Source organism: Aethalodelphis obliquidens, unplaced genomic scaffold, assembly GCF_003676395.1.
Source record: "Aethalodelphis obliquidens isolate GAN/ISIS:26980383/991018 unplaced genomic scaffold, ASM367639v1 scaffold1, whole genome shotgun sequence".
NCBI classification, from domain to species: domain Eukaryota; kingdom Metazoa; phylum Chordata; class Mammalia; order Artiodactyla; family Delphinidae; genus Aethalodelphis; species Aethalodelphis obliquidens.
Genome location: NW_020837945.1, coordinates 5,134,879 through 5,157,034, shown reverse-complemented (window position 1 = coordinate 5,157,034; position 22,156 = coordinate 5,134,879). Strand labels below are relative to the sequence as shown.

Sequence of the window (22,156 nt, the reverse complement as noted above, 5' to 3'; positions counted from 1 at the left end):
TAGTAAATGTTTCAATACCCTTCCAAGATAGACATTTAATGCTCAACAGAAGGGAGGAACAAAGAAAACCACATTTCTAAAACTAAAATAAAAAAATATAAAAAGTTACTATTTTTTGACTTCAGAGAAACTGTGACATATGGCTTTGGCAAATATTTTTAAAAGCCATCAATCTAGATGATAATATAAAAAGTGCTATATAAAATAAATACAACACAGCATGAGCTCATGGATTTTGGGCCTCACAAGTCACTGGGTTAATGCAGGGAAGCCTTATTTCAAGAATTAAATCCCAAAAAAAAAAAAAAAAAAAAAAAAGAATTAAATCCCATGGTCGCCACATCTCATTCACACATTTCTTCTCTGCTAATTTTCTGAAACTTCACATTTTAGGTAAATACACCTTGGCCTGGAGTTTAGGGGAGTTCATAGTTGGCTTCTACAGCTGTGTGTGTGTGTGTGTGTGTGTGTGTGTGTGTGTGTGTGTGTGTGTTTGAATGGAATGACAGGGAATTCTTATGAATTCTGGTTATGTTGAATCTGACTGCATAGGTGCCATGCATCCTAAGTGTCTCCTCACCTCTCACAATTAGTTGGCTTTGGTGCTCCACAGCTGCTGCCTCATTGCGGGCTATGCAGGTGTAATTCCCATTGTGCATCAGGGAGAGGTTGGAAATCCTTAAGGAGCTCGTGAAGTCAATGTTGTCAATGGTCACCCCGAGGCTCGCTGGGATTGGCCGGCCGTCCTTCTGCCAGGTGATGGTGATGGGTAGGTCCCCTGAGACCACAACACACGGGATGAAGACCCGCTGTCCAATGGAGAATCTTGGAAACTCAAAAGGTTGGATAAAAGGTGGAACTGAAAGAAAAGAAAAGAAAAAGTAAGAGAGGAAAGATGATAATGAACTGTGTAAATACTCTATATTTTTTTCCTTAACCCTTTTGCATGACATTGAAAGAGTAATACAAATCACTGCTATAGCATAAAAGTATATGAACAGGTAGAAGATTTGAAATTGTGCTCTTTTGTTATCTGAATTTTCTCATTGTTCTAAATGAAAAGCATGGCTTGATTTGTACTTCAGCAAATATGCTTCATCACATTTATTTTGATAAATTTTTTAAAAATTCAATAATCATTTTTAAAGGAAACATTTCAGATTCTGCACTTTTCAGTGTAAATACTATGAAAGAGGGACCTGGGTTTGGTTTTCTCTCGGAAGCTTTTAAAAATAATGTGTACAAGAGATTTCTTTCCTGCTTTGCTAATATTAGGAGTACAATTACTGTTCCCTCTTCAATCTATTCCACATCTTGTTAATACTTTAACCCTATTGAAGAAGCAGAGATTCCAGTTTAATTGTTAACATTTTTTAATACCTATCATCCAACTAATAGCAAATGTTAATTTAAAAGATTTGTGTTAGGATAATTGCATCATTACTCTGCACCCCTCAATTTTACACATTCCTTGCGCATGACCTTAAGTTATGAACTGGTCTGTGGCCAGTTTTCTGAGTTGTGGAGATGTGTTGCTACTGAAGATAAGGTTATATAGTCTTCAGCTTGGCCAGCCTTGGACACAGCGAAGCTCAGTCTGGAATGTTCTTTTTGATTTAATTTCCCTAATAAATTCTTATTCATCCTTCTTATTCCCTAATAAATTCTTGTTCATCCTTCTTACTAGTCATGGGCTAGTTATCAATATCCTCTTCTTATCAGCCTTTTGGGGTAGTTATTCATAGATTATTAAGATTATTAAGCCAATAATAACCTAATACAAACCAGTTATTATATTAGGTGATTTTACAAAATGAAGTTATTAAACAGCAGGATGTCTGCAAAGTTTATTCTTTAAATCAGTCGTAGTCTCCTTTCAATTATCAACTCAGGGAAGACAAAAGGGATCCAGCTGAGAAACATCTGAACGGAAACCAGTCATGCATTCATTCATTCACTCAAGAAGTGCTTACTGAGCACCTGGTACGTGCTCAATACTGCACTGTGTGTGCTGGTCAGACAGCAATGAACATGATATACCATCTGTACCCAGTGGAGCTTTCATGCGTAGTCATAGGCAGTGGATGTCAACAAAGTATAGCAGTGGTTTTTCTGTAAGTTAATATTATTATTACTACTCCTGTACACTTTCAAAAGAAGGTGGAAGTTAGAATTGCAAGTTAGTCATTAGCAAAGTTGAAAATTAGTCAGAGTTAGTAAGCAGGTGACTCATGTTAGGTTTTATGAGAGAAACAAACAAGCAAGCAAGCAAGGAAACAGAGAGCTGAAAGTACAGACAAGCATATGCAATGTCAAAACTGCCGTGGATCCTCAGTGTAGAGTTAGAACTTTGGGTCTGCAACAAGTCGATCTGACGCTAAGAGAAAAAGATCTCAGGATGAGGTTCTACCTGGTGCTTATAACCAATGAGTTAGTGATATTTTAGAAATGTGGACAGTATGAATTTTGTTTCTGTTTTCTTTTTAAATTCTGATCACTCTGTAGCTAATTCTTGCCTCTGTTCTTGAAAAGGAGAGCCCTTTCTCTATCCTGTAACTTTTTTCTGCTATAAGAAGACATTCTTATGCTTAATAAATATTGACAGCCTACACCCTGCATAGATCAAGTTGGATTACACTGTGTTTGTTCACAGTTGTTTGTCATTAGGCAGGGAAAGTGCCAAGTTGTAGCAAAAGTGCTTGTATTTCTCTAAATCTTGCCCCAAGTGTTACGAATGTTTACTCCATATTAAGTATTAACACTTAATAAGTTGACATTTTAAAAATAAAAAGTAACTATGTTTCTTCTTCTTTGGTTTACTTACACACAGAAACCTAATTTTGAGTCTACTCAGACCAGCCTAAGCACCCGTTGTTGGCTTGGTGCTTTTTATCTGAACTGCAGATCATTTTTCTAAGATAAGAAATTTGGAGCCAGACTACCTGGGTTTAAGTTCAGCTGTGCTACTAACTAAAGTCGTGAGCACCCCTACGTGCCTCAGTTTCCTTATTTGTAAAACGACGGGGGCTGCTGTGGCAGTGAATGAGCACAGGGGTCACAGACTTTCGCATGCACCTGAATTGGTTTCTTAGCACTGATTCTATTTCATAAGCCTTTAATATGAGGAAAAAAACAGAACGGTTAAACGAAACATTAGTGGGCAAGGGAAAGGACTCCATTTCCCTTATTAGTTACAATACGGACAAGAAATATATAAGGACTTACTTTCTAAGCCCCAGATCAAGAATGAAAAATAAGGGCTTCCCTCATGGGTCAGTGGTTAGCAATCCGCCTGCCAATGCAGGGGACACGGGTTGGAGCCCTGGTCCGGGAAGATCCCACATGCCACGGAGCAACTAAGCCCGTGTGCCACAACTGCTGAGCCTGTGCTCTAGAGCCCATGAGCCACAACTACTGAGCCCACGAGCCACAACTACTGAAGCCTGTGCGCCTAGAGCCCGTGCTCCACAACAAGAGAAGCCACCACAATGAGAAGCCCGTGCACCACAAGGAAGAGCAGCCCCTGCTCGCTGCAACTAGAGAAAAGCCCACGAGCAGCAACGAAGACCCATCACAGCCAAAAATAAAGATAAATAAATTTTTTAAAAAAGAAAGAAAGATAAGATGTAGCACCTCTGACCTATCTATTTAATAAGAAAACAATATGGGCTGTAGGTCGTTAATAATTATTAAATACAAGAGTGTCTTTTTATAGCAGAAGAAAGTTATAGGACAGAGAAAGGGCATATGCATATTATTTCTGAAGAACAGAGGCAAGAAGTAGCTACAGGTGAATCAATTTTTAAAAATTCATGCTTTCCATAATTCTAAAATATATGTAATTCACTGGTTTATAGGACTGTAAGAAGTATAATTATAGTTAAAGAAGTAAATTTCAAAACGTTTAGGTATAAAGTGACACCGCTGGAAATGAAGATTCCAAACCAGTAAAAACAAAGGTCAGAAAGTCCAGGCACTAACCCTCACTCACGTCACTCAAAGGATAATCCCTCTCTCTGAACATCGTATTTTAAACTTCTGCGGCACCCTTATTATCTCCTTTCTTGGTCTAAACCAGACGCTGAGAATTCAGACATATTGATGAGGGCTCAGTAAGAAGCCACAATTGGTAAGGTAAAGGTGGGGAGAAACGAAGCATAAACTACAAAGAGTAGATACAATGCAACACACACAGCACCTGGGGACATTTTTTGCTGGGGCACACTGTTCATAATAGCCAGCTTTTCTGCAATTAATACAATATCATAGTGCATAATTAAGAATCTGACTCATAAGTTATTGTTAATATATTACAGGGGAAAAAGATAATATGTGAAATATTTTAAAAGGTATTTATAAACAGAAACTATCCAAGATAGTTAAAATAAAATTTTCATGATGAAAGGAAGAATTTAGTTAGAGGGAAAAGTCATCTTCCCAGAATAATGTCAAATCATGTTTGTAACTTCTTATTTTGCCTGCCACATTACATTGGGATGCACTTTATTTTTTTAACACAAATTAAAAGACCTGTGTGTCATGTCACTTCTTACTACATGTGTTGCCTCCCTTGCTTCAGTCACGAAACACAAGTCTGCTGTACAAAATGCTTAAAAATATTTTAAGGGGTCCAGAATCTTATATTTTACATGTATAAGATATAAAATTAGAGGCAAAAAGTAAACCAAGTGATTCAAAAACTCTTGTAATGATTTTGGTGAAGCCAAATCACCTGTTTGAGGCACATTGCTTATTGTTTCTGAGTCATTATGTCACCTTTTAAGGTAAATTCTCTGAATCTTACTGACAGTAAAACCTTGTAACAATACAGGAGCAGAAATTCTGAATGCGACCTGCGGCAGGTTTCCACGTAACCGTCCTTCATAAAGTATATAAATATCTGCTAAATGTCACTTCTTACCAGGCTTGTGTATTTTATTCTACATAATGCTGGGGGTTCCTTTCTCTGAGGCAGTGCAGAGCCCTTGAATACTGTCAAATGTTAGTTTAGATTCTTATTCTTTCTAAACCCTTAACAAGAACATTAAATGAGGCTAATACATTTCTGTGTCTTGTCCCTCAAAAATTAACTAACTGGATATTCTTTTTCACAGGGGACAAAACAAGTTTTACTTTCCCCCTCACCCAGAGTGGAGTATGACATACTGAAAAAACATAGTTGTGTGTTGGCCAGTCTTGAGTAGTTAGCAGTGTTATCTTGATCCAGTTATTTTTTAACTCTATGATTCCATTTCTTCATGTGTAACATGGTGACAGTGACACAATTCATGAGTGTCAGGAGAAGGCTTTATGTAACATGCCAGCCCCAGAGCCCAGGTGGTACCTAGAAGTAGCTCAGGTTAGCATCCTTCTACCTTTCCTCTTCTTAACTCTTTTTTTTTTTCTTTTGTCCCAAGGCCCATAATTCACTGGGAAGATCAAATACATTGCATGCATGTTGAGACATATAAGGCTCTAGTTCCATTGCCATATAGAATTCCATCAATTCCAACATTTCATCATTTCACGTCCACTGGTAATTTAACTCTGTGAGTCTCCATACAAAAGTCTCAGGTTGACAGCTTTTGGTATCAGGCTGCTCAGGGAGCCTGCCTCAGGCCAAAGTATTCTGAGTCAAGGCTGTGGTTATTTTCATCTTTCTAGCTCCTCTTCTCCATTCTGTTTAACAAGCCCTTTCTTCCCATCCTTTAAGACATTTTCTTTTTATAACATCTTACATGTTTCATAAAGTCTCCAAAAATTGCATCTCCTAATCCTGCCCATTGTGGGAATGCAAATCTCATGGCTGATCTCTGAGAGTTCAGTCCCAATTACACACCCATTTTAGAATCCGTATGCCCATCAGGGATGCCTAGAACCTGCGTAGGCTCAGGGCTCTGTACTGTCCATCCAAATACAAGCTGTGGCTCAAAAACCGTGAGGCTGGTGAACACGTGTGACTTGTGGGTCGAGCACATCGCTTAATGGACTGTCTACCCGTAGAATTGGTTCTTTGTCCAATTCTGCTACTTTACAGTATGCTTTAGAGTACAGAATTGTAGATTACGGCCCCATGTGATATAGTCCTCCATTCTGTTCACACAACACAATTAAAATCTTTCTCCATCCACCCCAAGAGCCTGTTGTTCAAGATTTTATAATAAAATATATGACACGTGAATACAATGATCTATGTATGAGGCTGTTTCCTAAGTAGAGTGACCCAGGAAGCAGAAGATATATCGAGTTTATCTTTTTTACTTCCCACTAGTGGAATAAATGGTGCCTTGTACATCTTAACTGCATAATAGTTTTTGAAAATACCTTTTAAGAGGTGATGATGAACACGTGTCTACATTTTGCACATTAGACAATCCTGAAGTTATGAATACAAAGAGAGATACATCCAGGACATAACAATGATGAGATGGTGAGATGGGAAGGACAAAGGTGAGGCTGCTATTCAGCCTGAGTAGTCTTGGGGCCCATGAAGTTTATGACGTGATTGAATGAGCAGACTAAGCAATTCCCAAGTGGTTGGGCACTAAATCTAGAAACTGAGAGGCATGCATACTTCTGTCTTGTTCTCAATCGTATCATCTAATAAATCACTAAATCCCTCAAGATTTCCTGGTCTAAATCTCTTTTGAATCAGGACCTTTCTATGCATTCTGACTTCCACTGCCAAGAGTCCTCTCTTATCTCTCACCTGTACCAAAATAATAATTATTTTATTCTCCCTGAAATGCATTTCCCACATATCCATCACCAAAGTGTTCTGAAATGCAAAACCCGCCTGAAAACCTCCAAGTGTTCCTAGAGTATGATTTCCAAGATCCTTTACCCTCTAAGATTGTCTAATATACCTACTTCTATACCTATCACTCTTTACTCTTTTTGCATTCATGTTCTCACAACGGCAAGTATTTTCCGTGCACACATATTACATGCCACATGTCCTAGGGGCCCAGGACTTCTAACTAGTGGACCCGCTGAGCCACCCCTCCCCCTGCTGTTAGGGCAAGCTGGGGAGACAAAGTCAAGACCTGGCCTTGCTTATTCAGGTACGGCCACCGGTGCCAGCTCTGAACCACTGCGTCAGCTTGTTCCCCTGAGCTGAGCGACTTCTGCCAGAGCTGCTTCTGGCTCACCACGAATTGGGCTGCCGGTCCTTGGCCTGTACCTGCTGAAGTGAGAAGGGCATGACCAGAGCCCTCCAGAGCTTCAGGAGGGTACAAAGCACAAGTAAGAAGGGCATTGCTGGGAGCTGGCAGGTGCTAAATAAACAGAGGCTTAAGCATGTGCACGTAAATGTGGGCTTCTCTGCAAGCCCCTCTTGACCTTGCTCTCTGAGCTCCCTTGGGGTTGAATACGAACTGATATTAACGGACACCCAAACACTGACCCAGAAATAAAAGGCGGGAGTGAGCCAACAGGGTGCTCTCTGGCGCTGCTGCTGGGTGGGAAAGGCAGAGAAGGAGTGAGTCATTGTCTCTCCCGTGTGGTAGGACGGCATTCAGGGTCCACCTCTAAAAATTCCCTTAGGGAGCTGTATCCTGGGCATATTTTCAACAACCCAAGCCATATAAAACGTAAAAAATTAAATAGATTTTCTTTAGCCAGAGATTGAAATGACCACACTTAAATTTCTGTGGCTGAGTTATTTAAGTAGGCGGTTTGGGTGCATTTAGGGAAATTCACTCCCGTGAATTATTTAAGCCGTGCTCAGGTAAGGAGAAGAATCCCTGTTTGGCTTAGAACTCTTTAAGACAGGTGTCATAGCAGAAACGTAAAGTGGAGTTTCCGAGATTACTCAGCTCTGGCTACATTCTCAGTGATAAACATTCTCCTTCATGGACAGAAAACAATAGGGGAACCAATCACACATATTTACCCCAGTTTCAGAAAGTCCCAGGTTCAAGACACCTGCCGTGACTTGAAGGCCTGTTTACAAGCGAAACAAACAACACGCAAAATCACATACACGAATTTCCAAATTCTCGCTCAAGGTGAGCACCTGCTTCACGTTGGTCCTGCTGTTGTTAGAACACCATCTGCTGCAGATATTACTGTGATAAAACACATCTTTTCTCAGGTTATGTTGCAGGTTTTACAGGGAGTGGAAACTATGTTGCTTTCTGGTATTATTTCCTAATGCATGTTATTTTGTCCATATAGAATATTGTCCTCATTTTATTCAACAAAGGGTCCAATACAGCCAATGAGGTGCTAGGTTCTTTTCAATTATTAGAATTGAATTACACAATGTTTGTGGGATCAATGTGATCAGAAATTATCTATATATCTCTCTATATTACTATGAACTAGGAATGTATTCTCAGGAATAATAAATGCTGTCACCATCTCTGCTTGCTTATGGGTATTTATAAATCCTAGACGGATGGTTTATAAGAGTTTATAAGAGTTCATAGATCCCATAGCAAAGGGATAATGAGGGTAGGCGCCTCTTCCATTTGAAAAGTTCACACAAAGTAAGCAGGAGATTGAAAACCTTAAATAAATAGTTCAGCGATTCAGAGGAAGACTCTGTGCCCCTCACTAATGGAGACGTTGTTCCTCAGTGCCCTGGCCTGGCTCCCTCCCGCTGCTTCCCTGACGGTCTCACCTACAGCCTCCCTGCCAGTTGTGAGCGCGATGCAGTGGTTTGCCTCATCAACATCTTCATCCAAAACTCCTTCTCAAGCTTCCTGCCTACTTGTTCAGTTGTCCGCTAAGACCTCCATCTGGATGGCCCAGAAGCATCTCTAATCCCAACCAAATGTGTCGTGTTTCCCCTTAATCTAAGCCTCTCATTCCATTCTCTAGCAAAATCTCCCAGCTGCAAGAAGCTCAGAATAATAAGTTATTACATTAATGTTATTTATAATATAACATAGTATGCTATGATACGATACGATTTCGTATAATATTCCTAGCTGTACATTTCTCTTTATCTCCAACCCCTCACACTGGCTGTGATGTCTTGTCTACTCCACCTCTCAGTACCTCTTGCGTCTGGCTCTATTTTTCCCCAAGCATTCTTCCATCATCTTTATTATTTTTAATAGATCTTTATTGGAGTATAATTGCTTCACAATACTGTGTTAGTTTCCATTGTACAACAAAGTGAATCAGCCATATGCATACCTCCCACCATCTTGTATTAAAACTTTTCAATTGTGTCCTAATTGGTCTTCCCATTTGTTTTCTTTCTGAAGTATAATCCACCTCATAGACCTCAATCAGATTAGTTTTTCTAAAACACTTTGTATCTCCCTCTGCTTCTATCACTTTGCTGCCTTTAGGATGGCGCAGGAGGCACCGAACGCTACAAGATCTGATACTGTCTCTGTGCCGACTCACACCATTTGCCTACAGTAAGTGTCCTTTGGTTCAGCCACATTGACTCTGAATGTCAAGGGCTGCACCCTGTCCCTCTTACTGTCCCCCGCCCCAGCAGTGTCCATTCTCACCCCTACCAGCTTAAAGTGTGAAAACTCAAGTCAGCTGTTACTTGCTTTGGAGATTTTTTCACCCTTTGAGACTCAACTCAGTTTCTCTTGGAAACCTTTTTTTTGACTCCAGAGTTTATGCCCAGAACTAGCTAGATGTCCATCTTCCCTACTTCCAAAACGCCTCCCATATATTTCTTTGATGGCATTGTGCTGAAATCAGTGACTTTCTTATTTGCCTGCCCACTCTTCTCCCATCGCTAGTTGAAATGATTTTTTTCTCACCCTGTGCCACTTCCCTCAAGACTTGCTACCTCCTGTCATGTATGATAGTTATTTGTCTATAGGTCCTTCCACTGACCCCAACCCTGTGTTGGCGGTGACCATCCTATTATTATTTGATCTCATTAACAGTAGATGCACCGATATGGCCTGAATAAACTAAAGAAATCATAGGAATCAAAGAGATTCTTTGAGTTAAAAATTGTTTTGGTAACAAAACATCTAGTCTAATGATGCTACTGCCCTACACTGTGACAGTTTTCATCTCCTATTTGAAATATTGGACTAGCATTATTAGAGAAAGTGGGAGCAATTTAATGAAAACTATTTTTTTTAGGAAAAGGTATTTAAGATGCACATCGATAGCTATTTAACATCTGCATAAGTGGTAGGATTTGATGTACGTGAAGACACGTGGCCCAGGTTCCTTCAAGGACATGAGCCCCAGATTCTGCGAGTGACCTCAGGGGGCACTCTTCAGTCATCAGCTACGTCAAAGGTCGGCTCAGCTGCAGAGATCCCCTCACCCAAGTGCAGGCCCTTCCAATGAGTGAGCGAAGAGGGCAATTTTGTCCCAACTCAGGACAACCCTGAAGGAACACTCCAGAGACCCCTGTAGAGTCAGATGAGGCTGTCATGGGCCGGCACATCTTCTCCCTGTGCCCAGTCCCTCCCCCTTTCCCTTCTTCCACACGTGTTGATGGTAAGGACACTCCCTGGTAAACATCCTGCACACCAAACTCCATCTCAGAGGCTGCTCCCTGGAGAATACAACCTGCAGCAGTTTGCCTTATCAAAAATAAAAAAAAAAATGGGGCTTCCCTGGTGGCGCAGTGGTTGAGCGTCCGCCTGCCGATGCAGGGGACACGGGTTCGTGCCCCAGTCCGGGAAGATCCCACATGCCGCGGAGCGGCTGGGCCCGTAAGCCATGGCCACGGAGCCTGCGCATCTGGAGCCTGTGCTCCACAACGGGGGAGGCCACAACAATGAGAGGTCCGCGTACCGCAAAAAAAAAAATAAATAAAATAAAATAAATAAATTAAATAAATAAATAAATAAATAAATTGATCTACTATTCATAACAAAACCAGGTCTGTTTGTAATACTGCCTCTGTATACTGCATCCATCCATCCATCCATCCATCCATCCATGTTGCTTTTATTCATTTTGGACTGTGACCAGGGGAGAATTATCATGTGTGCTGGGTTCTCTTTTAGTAAGACCCCTCTGTACGTGATTATCAGTATTTTCCTATTCTCCTGCAGAACAGAAAAGGGATGACAGAAGCAAGGGAAAAAAATAGTTTGAAAAGTTAATTTTAAGAATGCTGCTCAGGCTTCCCTGGTGGCACAGTGGTTGACAGTCCACCTGCTGATGCAGGGGACACGGGTTCGTGCCCCAGTCCGGGAAGATCTCACATGCCGTGGAGCGGCTGGGCCTGTGAGCCATGGCCGCTGAGCCTGCGCATCTGGAGCCTGTGCTCCACAACGGGAGAGGCCACAGCAGTGAGAGGCCCGCGTACCGCAAAAAAAAATAAATAAAATAAAAATTAAAAAAAGAATGCTGCTCATTACCTTCAAAAAGTCTGTATCTGTTTATTCACTTGTTTGTTTTACTCATTTACCTGCCCTAAGCTCAGCCAGTGCTCAGCATGGAACTTCCGTCTTTACCTTTAACATGGGGCTGTGCATATTCACAAGCTCAGTAAATGTATGTCCAAGAGTACAAAACTGAGGAAGAATTCAATGCCAATATCTGAATTAGAACCCAAGAAATCCCAGAAGGCTCAACTTAAAAACACAAGAAAACCTGGCAAACATTAATCACACACACACACACACACACACACACACACACAAATACCCAAGCACGTACACATACTGCATGCACTGGATAATGGGTTCCCAGTAGATGAAGCCAAAAGCATAGGTAGGGTTCATAAGCTAAATACAACCCAACAGAATAGCACAGTTGACATAAGAACAGTGTAACTTCGGAATAAATCAGAGATGAGCGTAGCTAACTCTCCTACTAAGATTTTTAAACAAGGTCGTTCTTACGTAGGATGCCTATTTTGGACGACCAGATTCTGAGAAGAACTACAGAGCCATAAATATGACAACATAAGTATAAAGGTAAGAGAAACTTTTAAAATGTTTTAAAATACCAATTAAGTCCATGGGAGAAAATACACTTAAAACATTTCAGGAAGAAAAAAAAATCCTTAAGGCATAATGTAGAATTATAATAAAGATAAACAGGAACTGTTGTTTTCATCAGCTGGAAAGATACATATTAGATATAAAGAGAGGACAAACTGCTTGAAATTTTCAGAAATAAATCACTAAAACGAGCCATGAGAAACATGACAGCATCTTCTTCCAAAGCACTCTCAGGAAAAATGGACCACCTATATAGATGCCTGTAGTGGGATATAGGGGTAGGAATTGGGTGGTTTTTTCAGGGGATTCTAGTTTTTAACCATATAAGACATTTCTTCAAGGATTTTCATGGAAGGCATTTGGTAGCCATAACCATATTATGTTGAAATAGTTTTTTTTAAAATTTAAAACTGGTGAACACCTGCAGAATTCATGAGCATTTCTGTATTTAACAATAAGAGTCACCTTGGACTGAGGAGATAGATAGGCAGGTTACTTTTCTCCTGGTTGGGGTCAATAACATGGTTACATAGAGACTTGGTAATAAAACTGAGTAGTTTTCTGATTTAACCTAAACTAACTTGCATCTCTAATATTTAAAGAAAAGCCATTTGAATCATAATGGCATCAAGAAAATGAAACATAGCTCTCCTGTTGTACTAACCCAGGTGGAGAAAAGACTCTTCCAGATGGGTTGCACTTATTTTATTTTTATTTCTATGGACTATTAGTGCAGGCAAAGCCATGGGACTCAAACTAGAGGTGATGACGGCCAGGCTAAATGACAAGGACAGCCAAAATTCACAAAATCGCTGGCATTCGTTCTAAAGCTTACCTTCTTTTCCCAATTAGCTTCTTTACAAGAATTGCTAGTAATAGCAAGGTATTTACTTGAGAAATATTTTTCATGACCTTGGCTTAGAAAAGGTCATCCTTCTTTAAAAGCTTGGTTATTAACTGTAACTGACTTCAGGTGGCTGTATTCTTTTTTATGAAATACGTCATAGAGAAGACAAGGATATAAAAAGGTAACTATGATATTTCAACAAAGCTGTAAGTCAGTGAAATTATTTTGGCAAATTTCAGGCATTGAATTAGTGATATAATGAAGGAGGGATACTGTTAAATGCATGAATATACACCAATGAAAGATGTCCCTCTATATTCCATCCACCCAATATTCACATCAGCATAGATCTATGCAAAACTAATTATACAGACCCCTCTCTACACTTTCAGCCAACTTGTGTCCCTCCATGAGTCTCCTCAATTTTCGGGGTCTCTAATTACTCTTGATAAGACTCAGACAAGATGGCTTTCAGCACAGACGTGTTCTGATTCTTTGAAAGAAAGGTACAGAGTGAAATCTTCCAAGTATTTTTATCCCTTGTGGACAACCTGGAAGATTCAGGTCAGCAAAACCAAGGTATTTTATTGCCACACCCAGATTAATACACATCATAAGCAACTGGCTCTTTCTTGAAGAAATTAACAAATTCTTTCACTGAAGTGAATAGTTAGTACAAGGACGTTTATGTGCTTGGAGATATGATTGCAGCATATTTATGAGCACTTAGTATCAACAGATCTTTTTGTAAACCTAATTATCAATACTTGAGTGATCCTGTTCAGTGCCAAGTTAAGAGAGAGAACAAGAAGTAGAGAGTAAACGGAAAATATAAAATAATCTGACTAAAACAACTTTTGATATAAAATCAATTCAAATAAACATATATGTGTTAAACACGCATCAAAAGTCACACACACACACACACACACACACACACACACACTGGATTAAAAACTGGGTTCAAGCAACATCACAGAATAAAAAGCTACATAAAAGCAGGAGTTGAAGAAACAGGAAAAGATCTACCAGGCACAAAGAAGGCAAGAAGAGTAATTTTCAATCATATAATAGATATTACAAGACAAAAAATTACCAGAGATTATAGCAGAAGATAGATAAATCAATTACATTTGGTAATATTAACGCCCACTTTGATCACTGGTCAATGAAAGGAATAAAAAAATTGGCAAAGCTAGAGATGAGATATAACACAATTATTAAATTTAATCTAACACATACAAACCTATGCCCAACAAATATATGAAAAAACAGACATTTATTAATATATGAAACATCCATAAAGAAAGTTCCAATACATTTCACAGAACGAAAATGACCTCTGTCCACACCACCATGATATCTTGATATACGTAGAAGAGTGGAAAGCATGGGTTATTTAATAAATTATATTAGGAATACTGACTCAATCAACAAAGAAAAAATTGGACACCCACTTCTACTATATCCCTAATCCTCAATGTGGACTGAAGACCTAAATGTGGACAGTGGAATGTAAACGTAAAGCAAATATAGAAAAAAAAATGTAGGCATGGATCTTCCATGAGCCCAGAGTCTTCTTAAACCAGATCCCAATGAAGACAATCAAAGATAAAGAGCCAAGAGACCTTGGAAAACATACTCACAGCTATTTATAAGTAACAAGAGCTTCATATTTACATTAAAGAACTATAGCAAAGCAGGAAGAAATAGCAGGAAGACTGATGGCAAAATGGGTAAAGGAAATTCATAGATGGGACACCCAAATACCTAAAAAGAATATAAAGAGATGCTCAACCTCAGTAGTGATGGAAGAAATTAAAATAAACATTACATCCATTATACTGCAAAAATTAGAAGGGCAGATAATATTAATTATTGGGAAAGATATAGGGAACTGTGACCTTCTACACATGGCTGGTGGCAGCATAAACTAGTATAGGAATTTTGGAGAGTGCTGTTTAGTCATTAGTGAAATTAAATTCTATGATGTAACAATTCTATTTCCTATCCTATACTTAGTATTACATATAGGCACATCTACAAGGATATTCATTGTAGCATCATATATAGAGTCAAAGATCTAGGAGACAACCTAAGTGTTTACTTTTATGGTTTTATCTTTATCTTAATAAGGGCATAGAAAGCATATTTAAGATAAATATATGCACCACATCTTCTATATCCATTCCTCTGTCCATGGACATTTAGGTTGCTTCCATGTCCTGGTTATTGTAAACAGTGCTGCAATGAACATTGTGGTGCTTGTATCCTTTTGGACTATGTCTTTCTCCAGACATATGGCCAGGAGGGGGATTGCAGGGTCATATGGTAGCTCTAATTTTAGTCATACAGAGAAAGAGAAATACCATGTGATATCCCTTATATGTGGAATCCACAAAGAAATGATACGAATGAACTTATTTACAAAACAGAAACATACAGATTTAGAGAGCAAACTTATGGTTACTAGGGGGAAGGATAGGGGGAAGGGATAGTTATGGAGTTTGGAATCGACATGTGCTGCTGTATTTAAAATGGATCACCAACAAGGACCTACTGTACAACACAGGGAACTCTGCTCAATGTTATGTGGCAGCCTGGATGGGACGGGAGTCTGGGGGAGAGTGGATACATGTGTATGTATGGATGAGTCTCTTTGCTGTGCACCTGAAATTATCACAACATTGTTAATCAGCTATACTACAATATAAAATAAAAAGTTTTAAAAAAGATAAATATATTAAGTAAACATAAATATGTGGCATGGAAATAGGGAAGAACAATACCAGAATTGGTGAATGGTTTAAAAAAAAAGATAAAGCAAAATAGGGAATTTGTATGAACTGATGATAAAGGTGTGGTATAAACCAAATACTGACAAAACAGAACAAAGTTCCCATCTGACCAATCAGCACCTGGGTTTTTGCTCTTGAGCCCAAAGGAACGTCTCAACAGTGGGGACATGGGTTGTAACAAAGAAGCCTTATCTTCAGGATCGAGGTGATATTCTCTTTTCCCTCTTTCAGACATTAGACAATTCCTAGAAGGCTTGTTTCTCTGAGAGCAGACGGACACATCCATGTGTCCTTACAAAGGAAACCAGTTTCTGAGCTTTGTTGTACACAACACAGTTGAACGAATGAGGATGTTAAAGATGGTGAGTCAGGAAGGCAGTGGCTCATCGTTGCCCACATTGGGTAGTTTCTATGGGGAGGGGGGAGAGTTCCTCTGAGCTGCCCCAGAGGAAACAATGGACCAGAAAGAAGAGGAAGAATTAGAGAAGACAGATTTGTATTCAACAGGAGGAAGAAATGTCTGATCATCATGGCCAAGCAGAATCAGAAAGGGCTTAGAGCTCATTGGGGGCACTGCAGAGATCCCGTGCAGACAGTCTGGAAAAATTTGAGTACAGTCGAAGGGCAGGTTGAGTATCACATGGGATGCTGGTCTAGATGAACCCCAAGTTTATTTATATCCCTAAGGTTCTATCCTTGTATCATCTATTTACACATATGTAGGCATATTTTATATATACTTAAGTCCATCTACATTTGAATATAACACACATAAATATTTACACATGATTTCAACACATATGAATACTTTATGTGTGAATGTAATATCTTTATATTTATAAATAAATGTAATAAAATAAATATTTGTTATATATTGCATGTGCATAAACTACAAATTCTGTTGAACTTATATATTTTGACAATTACTTGCGTTTGTACTAGTCCATATTTAATGAGTTTAAATTTTTCTGATTAAAATATTATCAGGGCATTATCACTTAAGCACTACCAAAGGAATTTTTTCCCCTGCGTGTGTTTGTGTGCACATACAACTGTGTGTATATCTAGAGAGATTGACTGTGGGTCAGGCAGTGAAAGTGTGAGTAATCTTCTTGTCATGTTTTCTTCCTTTCTCATCTCTACTTCATTCTCTCCTTCTTGGAGTCCCTGTGTCTAACATGCATAACAAGTATTGCAAAACCTTATTTCTCCCACAATTTTAATTTTAACTGAATAAAAATTTGCATTCTTTGACTTCATAGCAAATCAAATACATGTTCTTTTTCTTTTTGTCTACTTAGAGGAAACCAATTTGAGATGTTATTTGTAAAAAAAAAAAAAAACTAATATAGTGTTTCCTTAAAGAAAGGTACCAGTAGTGGGATTGCTGGGTCATATGGTGGTTCTATTTTTAGTTTTTTAAGGAACCTCCCTACTGTTCTCCATAGTGGCCGTATCAATTTACATTCCCACCAACAGTGCGTGAGTGTTCCCTTTACTCCACACCCTCTCTTATTTGCAAAACAGAAATAAAGACACAGACATAGAGAACAAATGTATGGATACCAAGGGGGAAGGGGGGTGGTGGGAGGAATTGGGAGTTTGGGATTGACATATATACAATACTGATACTATGTATAAAATAGATAACTAATGAGCGACTCTACTCAATGTACCATGGTGACCTAAATGGGAAGGAAATCCAAAACAGAAAGGATATATGTATATGCATAGCTGATTCGCTTTGCTGTACAGCAGAAACTAACACAACACTGTAAAGCAACTACACTCCAACAGAAATTAATTTTAAAAATAAAAAATAATTAAAATGTAACAAGAAACAGGTTAAAAAAAAAGAAAGGTACCAGCTTCATTTTCCAGATTGGAAGAAAAATAACAAAGCAACCTATCTCCAGGACAAATCTGTTTGAAGGCAAGTGCTCCAGCTGAGTTTGGAACTCAGTCTTGACATCCTAACCAAAGTAAAGAACTTCTCTTCTGTGGAAGTGTGAGAGCACCTCTCCTCACGTCAGGTGAGAAACTACAGCCATTTAAGCACATTTAAACATGAGTGAGTCTTTGGTAGTTTACAAAGGAGGGATGGTGAAAATTCTCCACACAATCAGCCTTCTTTTGCCACATTAGGATGTTACATTAACAAAGAGAACTTAAATTCCCATTTGAAGTCATAAATTACCACGAAAGTGTTACACATTTAATGTATTGCCTTTATGTTCCCCCACCAGCTTTATTTTCTCCCATATTACTCACAATATAAACTGTACACTCTCTAAGTAGTTGTTGAAAATCAATACAAGAATTTTGCAAATGACTAAAATTTATGGTCACACAAGACCCTAGCAAATAGGACCTTAAATTAAACATTGCTCAACTTTAATGAGGCACCTAAAAGAGAAAAATAACCCCGAAATGTTATGTTTTCTATGAACAGTATTATAAATGACTCCAGTAGCTGGAGAGAGGAGAGTGGAAGAAAGTGAAAGTGATAAAGAGAAGAAGACTCTTCATCCCTGACAGAGTTGGGTTTGGAATCTGGTGGAGGTTGATGGTGCTCTGGCTGGAAGAGCAAATGAGCAAACGTCAGTCACAAAGTGGGAGTGGGTGACACTGCCAAGGTTGTTTCCGTGCACAGAGCTGCAGCTCTGCCTGGGCCAAGCGACATTAGCTTGTCAGGAGCCCTTGAAGGATGATGTCATTAGAAGACTACGTTCCTGGCCGCTCACTGAGAGGTGGAGGAAAGCAGACGCATTCTCAGCACCATTTTTAACAGGGTGTTCATTTCCCCAACTGCACCAACAGTAGCTCTGTGAGGCCGCTAGGATGACAGACGAGGTGAGATGCACCCTATGATCAAAAGCTGCAGTGAGAGCAGGATCTTTCTGCCAGATGGTGCAGAAGAGTGTGTCAGTTAGGCTGCAGAACACAAAGGGTCACGACCATGAGTCGGAAATGCTGTCAACGACACCTAACTCTTCCATCAGTTTGAAGCAGGAAACGATAAAAATCTGTCTCGAATTAGAACTGGGAAGTGCTACATTTAGAAAATGAAATGAAATATGAAAGAGTGAATTTTGTCACTGCTTTTATTTCCTTTCTAGCATCACCATCTCACCTCATTATTGACAAATATAGATTTTTTTAACTTTTTTATCGAATAAAAGATTCTTTAAATTTTATAATGCTTTATAATTTTCAAAAGTTTCACATACATGATTTCATATAATCCCATAATAATCTTTTTGAAAAATCCCCTACTCCTATATTGCCCCTCCCCGCTCCCTTCTCCCCACTGGTAAACACTAGTTTGTTCTCTATGTCTGTGAGTCTGCTTCTTTTTTATTTTGCTCACTAGTTTATTGTAGTTTTTTCTCAAAAAACTAAAAATAGAACCACCATATGACCCAGCAATTCCACTCCTAGGTATATATCTGAAAAAACAAAAACACTAATTCAAACAGATATATGCACCCCAATGTTCACAGTGTTATTTACAATTGTCAAGACAAGGAAGCAACCTAAATGTCCATCAACAGATGAATGGATAAGGCAGATGTGATATCTATACATATATATACACAACGGAATACTACTCGGCCATAAAAAGAATGACCCCTTGCCATTTGCAGCAGCATGGATAGACTTGGATGGCATTATGCTAAGTGAAGTAAGGCAGACAGAGAAAGACAAATACTGTATGATATCACTTATACGTGGACTCTAAAAAATACAACAAACTGGCAAACGTTAATTAAAAAAACTCATAAAATACAATTCCAAAAGCTTGATGCTTCTTAGACACACTTGCCAAGTTACAATTTCAACCACTGCTCTCTACTAATTGCAGCCCACTCCCCAAATTCTTATATCAAAGTTCCCCTGGTCTGAATCCAGAATAGTGGTCCACAGACACATGATACTAAGCCTACCGTTCATAAGATATTTTAGGTTCTCCCTCTTGGACTTTCCATCATCCAGACTAGAACTTCTGGAGTCCTCTGGTTCTTACCCATGCTCACTCACCAAATCCATTCCTTCCTTTCCCTCTTTTCAATTTAACTAATTCTCCCTCTCTCTTACGTTAGGCACTCAATAGCTCATACCCTTACTTCTAAGATAATCTCCTTTCTTGATTTTTTAAACAGCTTTCTTCCCAGGTACTTTGAGTTAATTTCTCCTCACTTCAATCTTGGCTTCCCACTGCAATGTGAATTACTTTTCAAAAACACACTGTGGGGTGGTACTGGAAAGCAAAGATGTGTATTTGAGCCCTGAACATATTACTGGACAATCCTGAGCAGGCCTCCTGCTCTCTTATTCTGTTTCTCTGGTGATGCTTTACCTACATTACAGGCTCACTGTGCATATTAATTAAGATTACAATTATGAAAGTGTTTTGTAAACGACAAAGTTTTATATAAATACAAATAGAAGGTGACATTTTTATCCAGCAGCCAATTAACTTTCCTGGCTGTGCTGGTCTCTAGCAATTAGAACACTCAACTGGGCACTGTTCAACTTCAGTGTGGCACCTAAAATGAGGCAGGAAGAGCTCTGCACTGTGTTAAATGTAACACTGCTTGTTAAATTGAAATGAAGTGAAAAAAGGGATTTTGACATTCATTTCTCCCTACATGTTTGAAGGAAGCAAAATTGCGCTTCTCGTTAATATAGTTTAGAACTTCTTAAGTTTCAGGCACTACTAATGATCAAAATGTTATTTATATCAATCTTTGATTTTTTAAAAATTTCCCAAGTCATATGATACAAAATAAGTGAAGGGGGAATAAAGAAGCAAAAAAGACATGACTGAAAAATAGTATTGTTTCCAAATGTCATCTACACACACACACACACACACACACACACATGCACACACACACGCACACATACCACACACACACACCACTCTAGTGTTAAAGAAAAACCTCCTGGAAACAAGATAAAAATGGTTTAGTTTTACAGTTTGCAGCATTATTAATGGAAACAAGTGGGCCCACTTCCAAATGAAGCCAACTTTTGAGGTATTATATTTGCTCTTCTAAAATGATCTGAATACAGTATTCACTGTGTAGTCTAATCGCAAAGGTAATGGAGCTGAATATGTATAAATAAAATAAGGAAGCCTGTCTTCCAATCCTGCTCCACAGGGAGAGTCAAAAATTTCAGTCTTTTCCTGTAACTCAGTTGATGTCTTATCTCTCCCTTATCATAATCCTTACCATAATTGAAAATAGTAAAGGTTATTAATTTTTTTAAAAGCTTTGATGGGCTACAAACCTGACCACTGGAGTGTGATTTAATTTACATATTTCATTTCAAAACATTTTAAAATTCAAATTTAAATGCTCAGAAGTTAATATGGTTACGACTTTCTACTGACATCTGAGGAAAGGCTAAGATTGTTAATGGTGTATAACTGTTACTGTATGTTGACAGTTAGATGTCATTTTAAGCAAGAAATGCAAGTGGTATCTTAAATCAAATTACTCTAAATATCTTTGCTAGAGTGCAATGCACGTGAATATGACTCCCTCCAAAAAGTATGCCCTAGGTTGACATATAGGAGTCCAGAATTTATTATTTTTCACCTGGGAAGCCCTACACAGGTTTAAGCAGTCTTAACCCTATCCACTCAGCCTGCAGTATCTGCAGTTTCATTTGTCTACCCCAAAAGATAAAATTCAATAAAAGTAAGGTGGAATATACTGTAGTATTAATAGCCAACTGTATTTATATTTAGTTTAGACATTGCTCCTTAAAACAAAAGAAAGCATGTTTTGAAGCAACGATTAACAAAAAGTATATACTCTCTCCTCTGCCCAGGCATGTGCACAAAAAATTAACTTACAATGAATGCACAGCAGTGGAATATAGATTTCTTTAGCAAGTTTTGTATTCCCAGCTTCTTGGTAAACCCATTGTTTAAAGTCTTTCTAATCAAATTTTTCTTAGTGCGTGATATTCTCATATGGTAGGGTCCATGGAGACATCTAATCTGTCATCTGGAAGGCTTTCATTAGAGACTGCCGGGCACATTTCTATCTCTGATCATTTGGCTGTTGTAAGTTTTATAGATCTCTTTGGTTTTAATATCATCTTGCATCTGGAGGGCATTCTGCTTTCTGCCTCTCTGATCTGATTGCCACACCTGACAGCCTCCTTCCATCTGGTGCCCACTCCCACCCTCCCTACCGATGGTCTTTGCTTGGCTTCTTTTTATCCCTGGGGTTGGTTTCTTTTAGGGAAAATTCTTTGTCATCAAGTAGAACTTATTTTCTGAGGTATTGACCTACTGGGCATAGCATAGATATTCCATCCATCATAGTTAAAGAAATAAATACAATCACAAAATGAAGTTTTATGCAGCTATGACCAATCTGGCTTACTAAGAATTTCTAATGATTTGAGAAAATTCTTAAGATATGTGGTTATTAAAAAAATTCAAAGTTATATGCAGGTGTATGTAATATGTAATACATAATACATGTTACCTAACATATACTACATAATAAAATACATTGTGTGTGTGCATGTGCGTGTGTGTGCGTGTGTGTGTGTGTGTGTGTGTGTGTGTGTGTGTGTGTGTGTGTGTG

At 38.7% G+C, this 22,156-nt stretch overlaps 1 protein-coding gene across 1 annotated transcript in view; it reads right to left on the bottom strand.

Annotated features, from left to right (window-relative positions):
* The window catches only part of DSCAM (DS cell adhesion molecule), a 759,198-nt gene that overhangs the window by 290,335 nt on the left and 446,707 nt on the right, over window positions 1–22,156 (bottom strand). Inside the window, exon 10 of the mRNA XM_027112479.1 lies at window positions 581–859. Coding sequence (XP_026968280.1) covers window positions 581–859 — 279 coding nt within the window. The remainder of the gene's footprint in view (window positions 1–580; window positions 860–22,156) is intronic.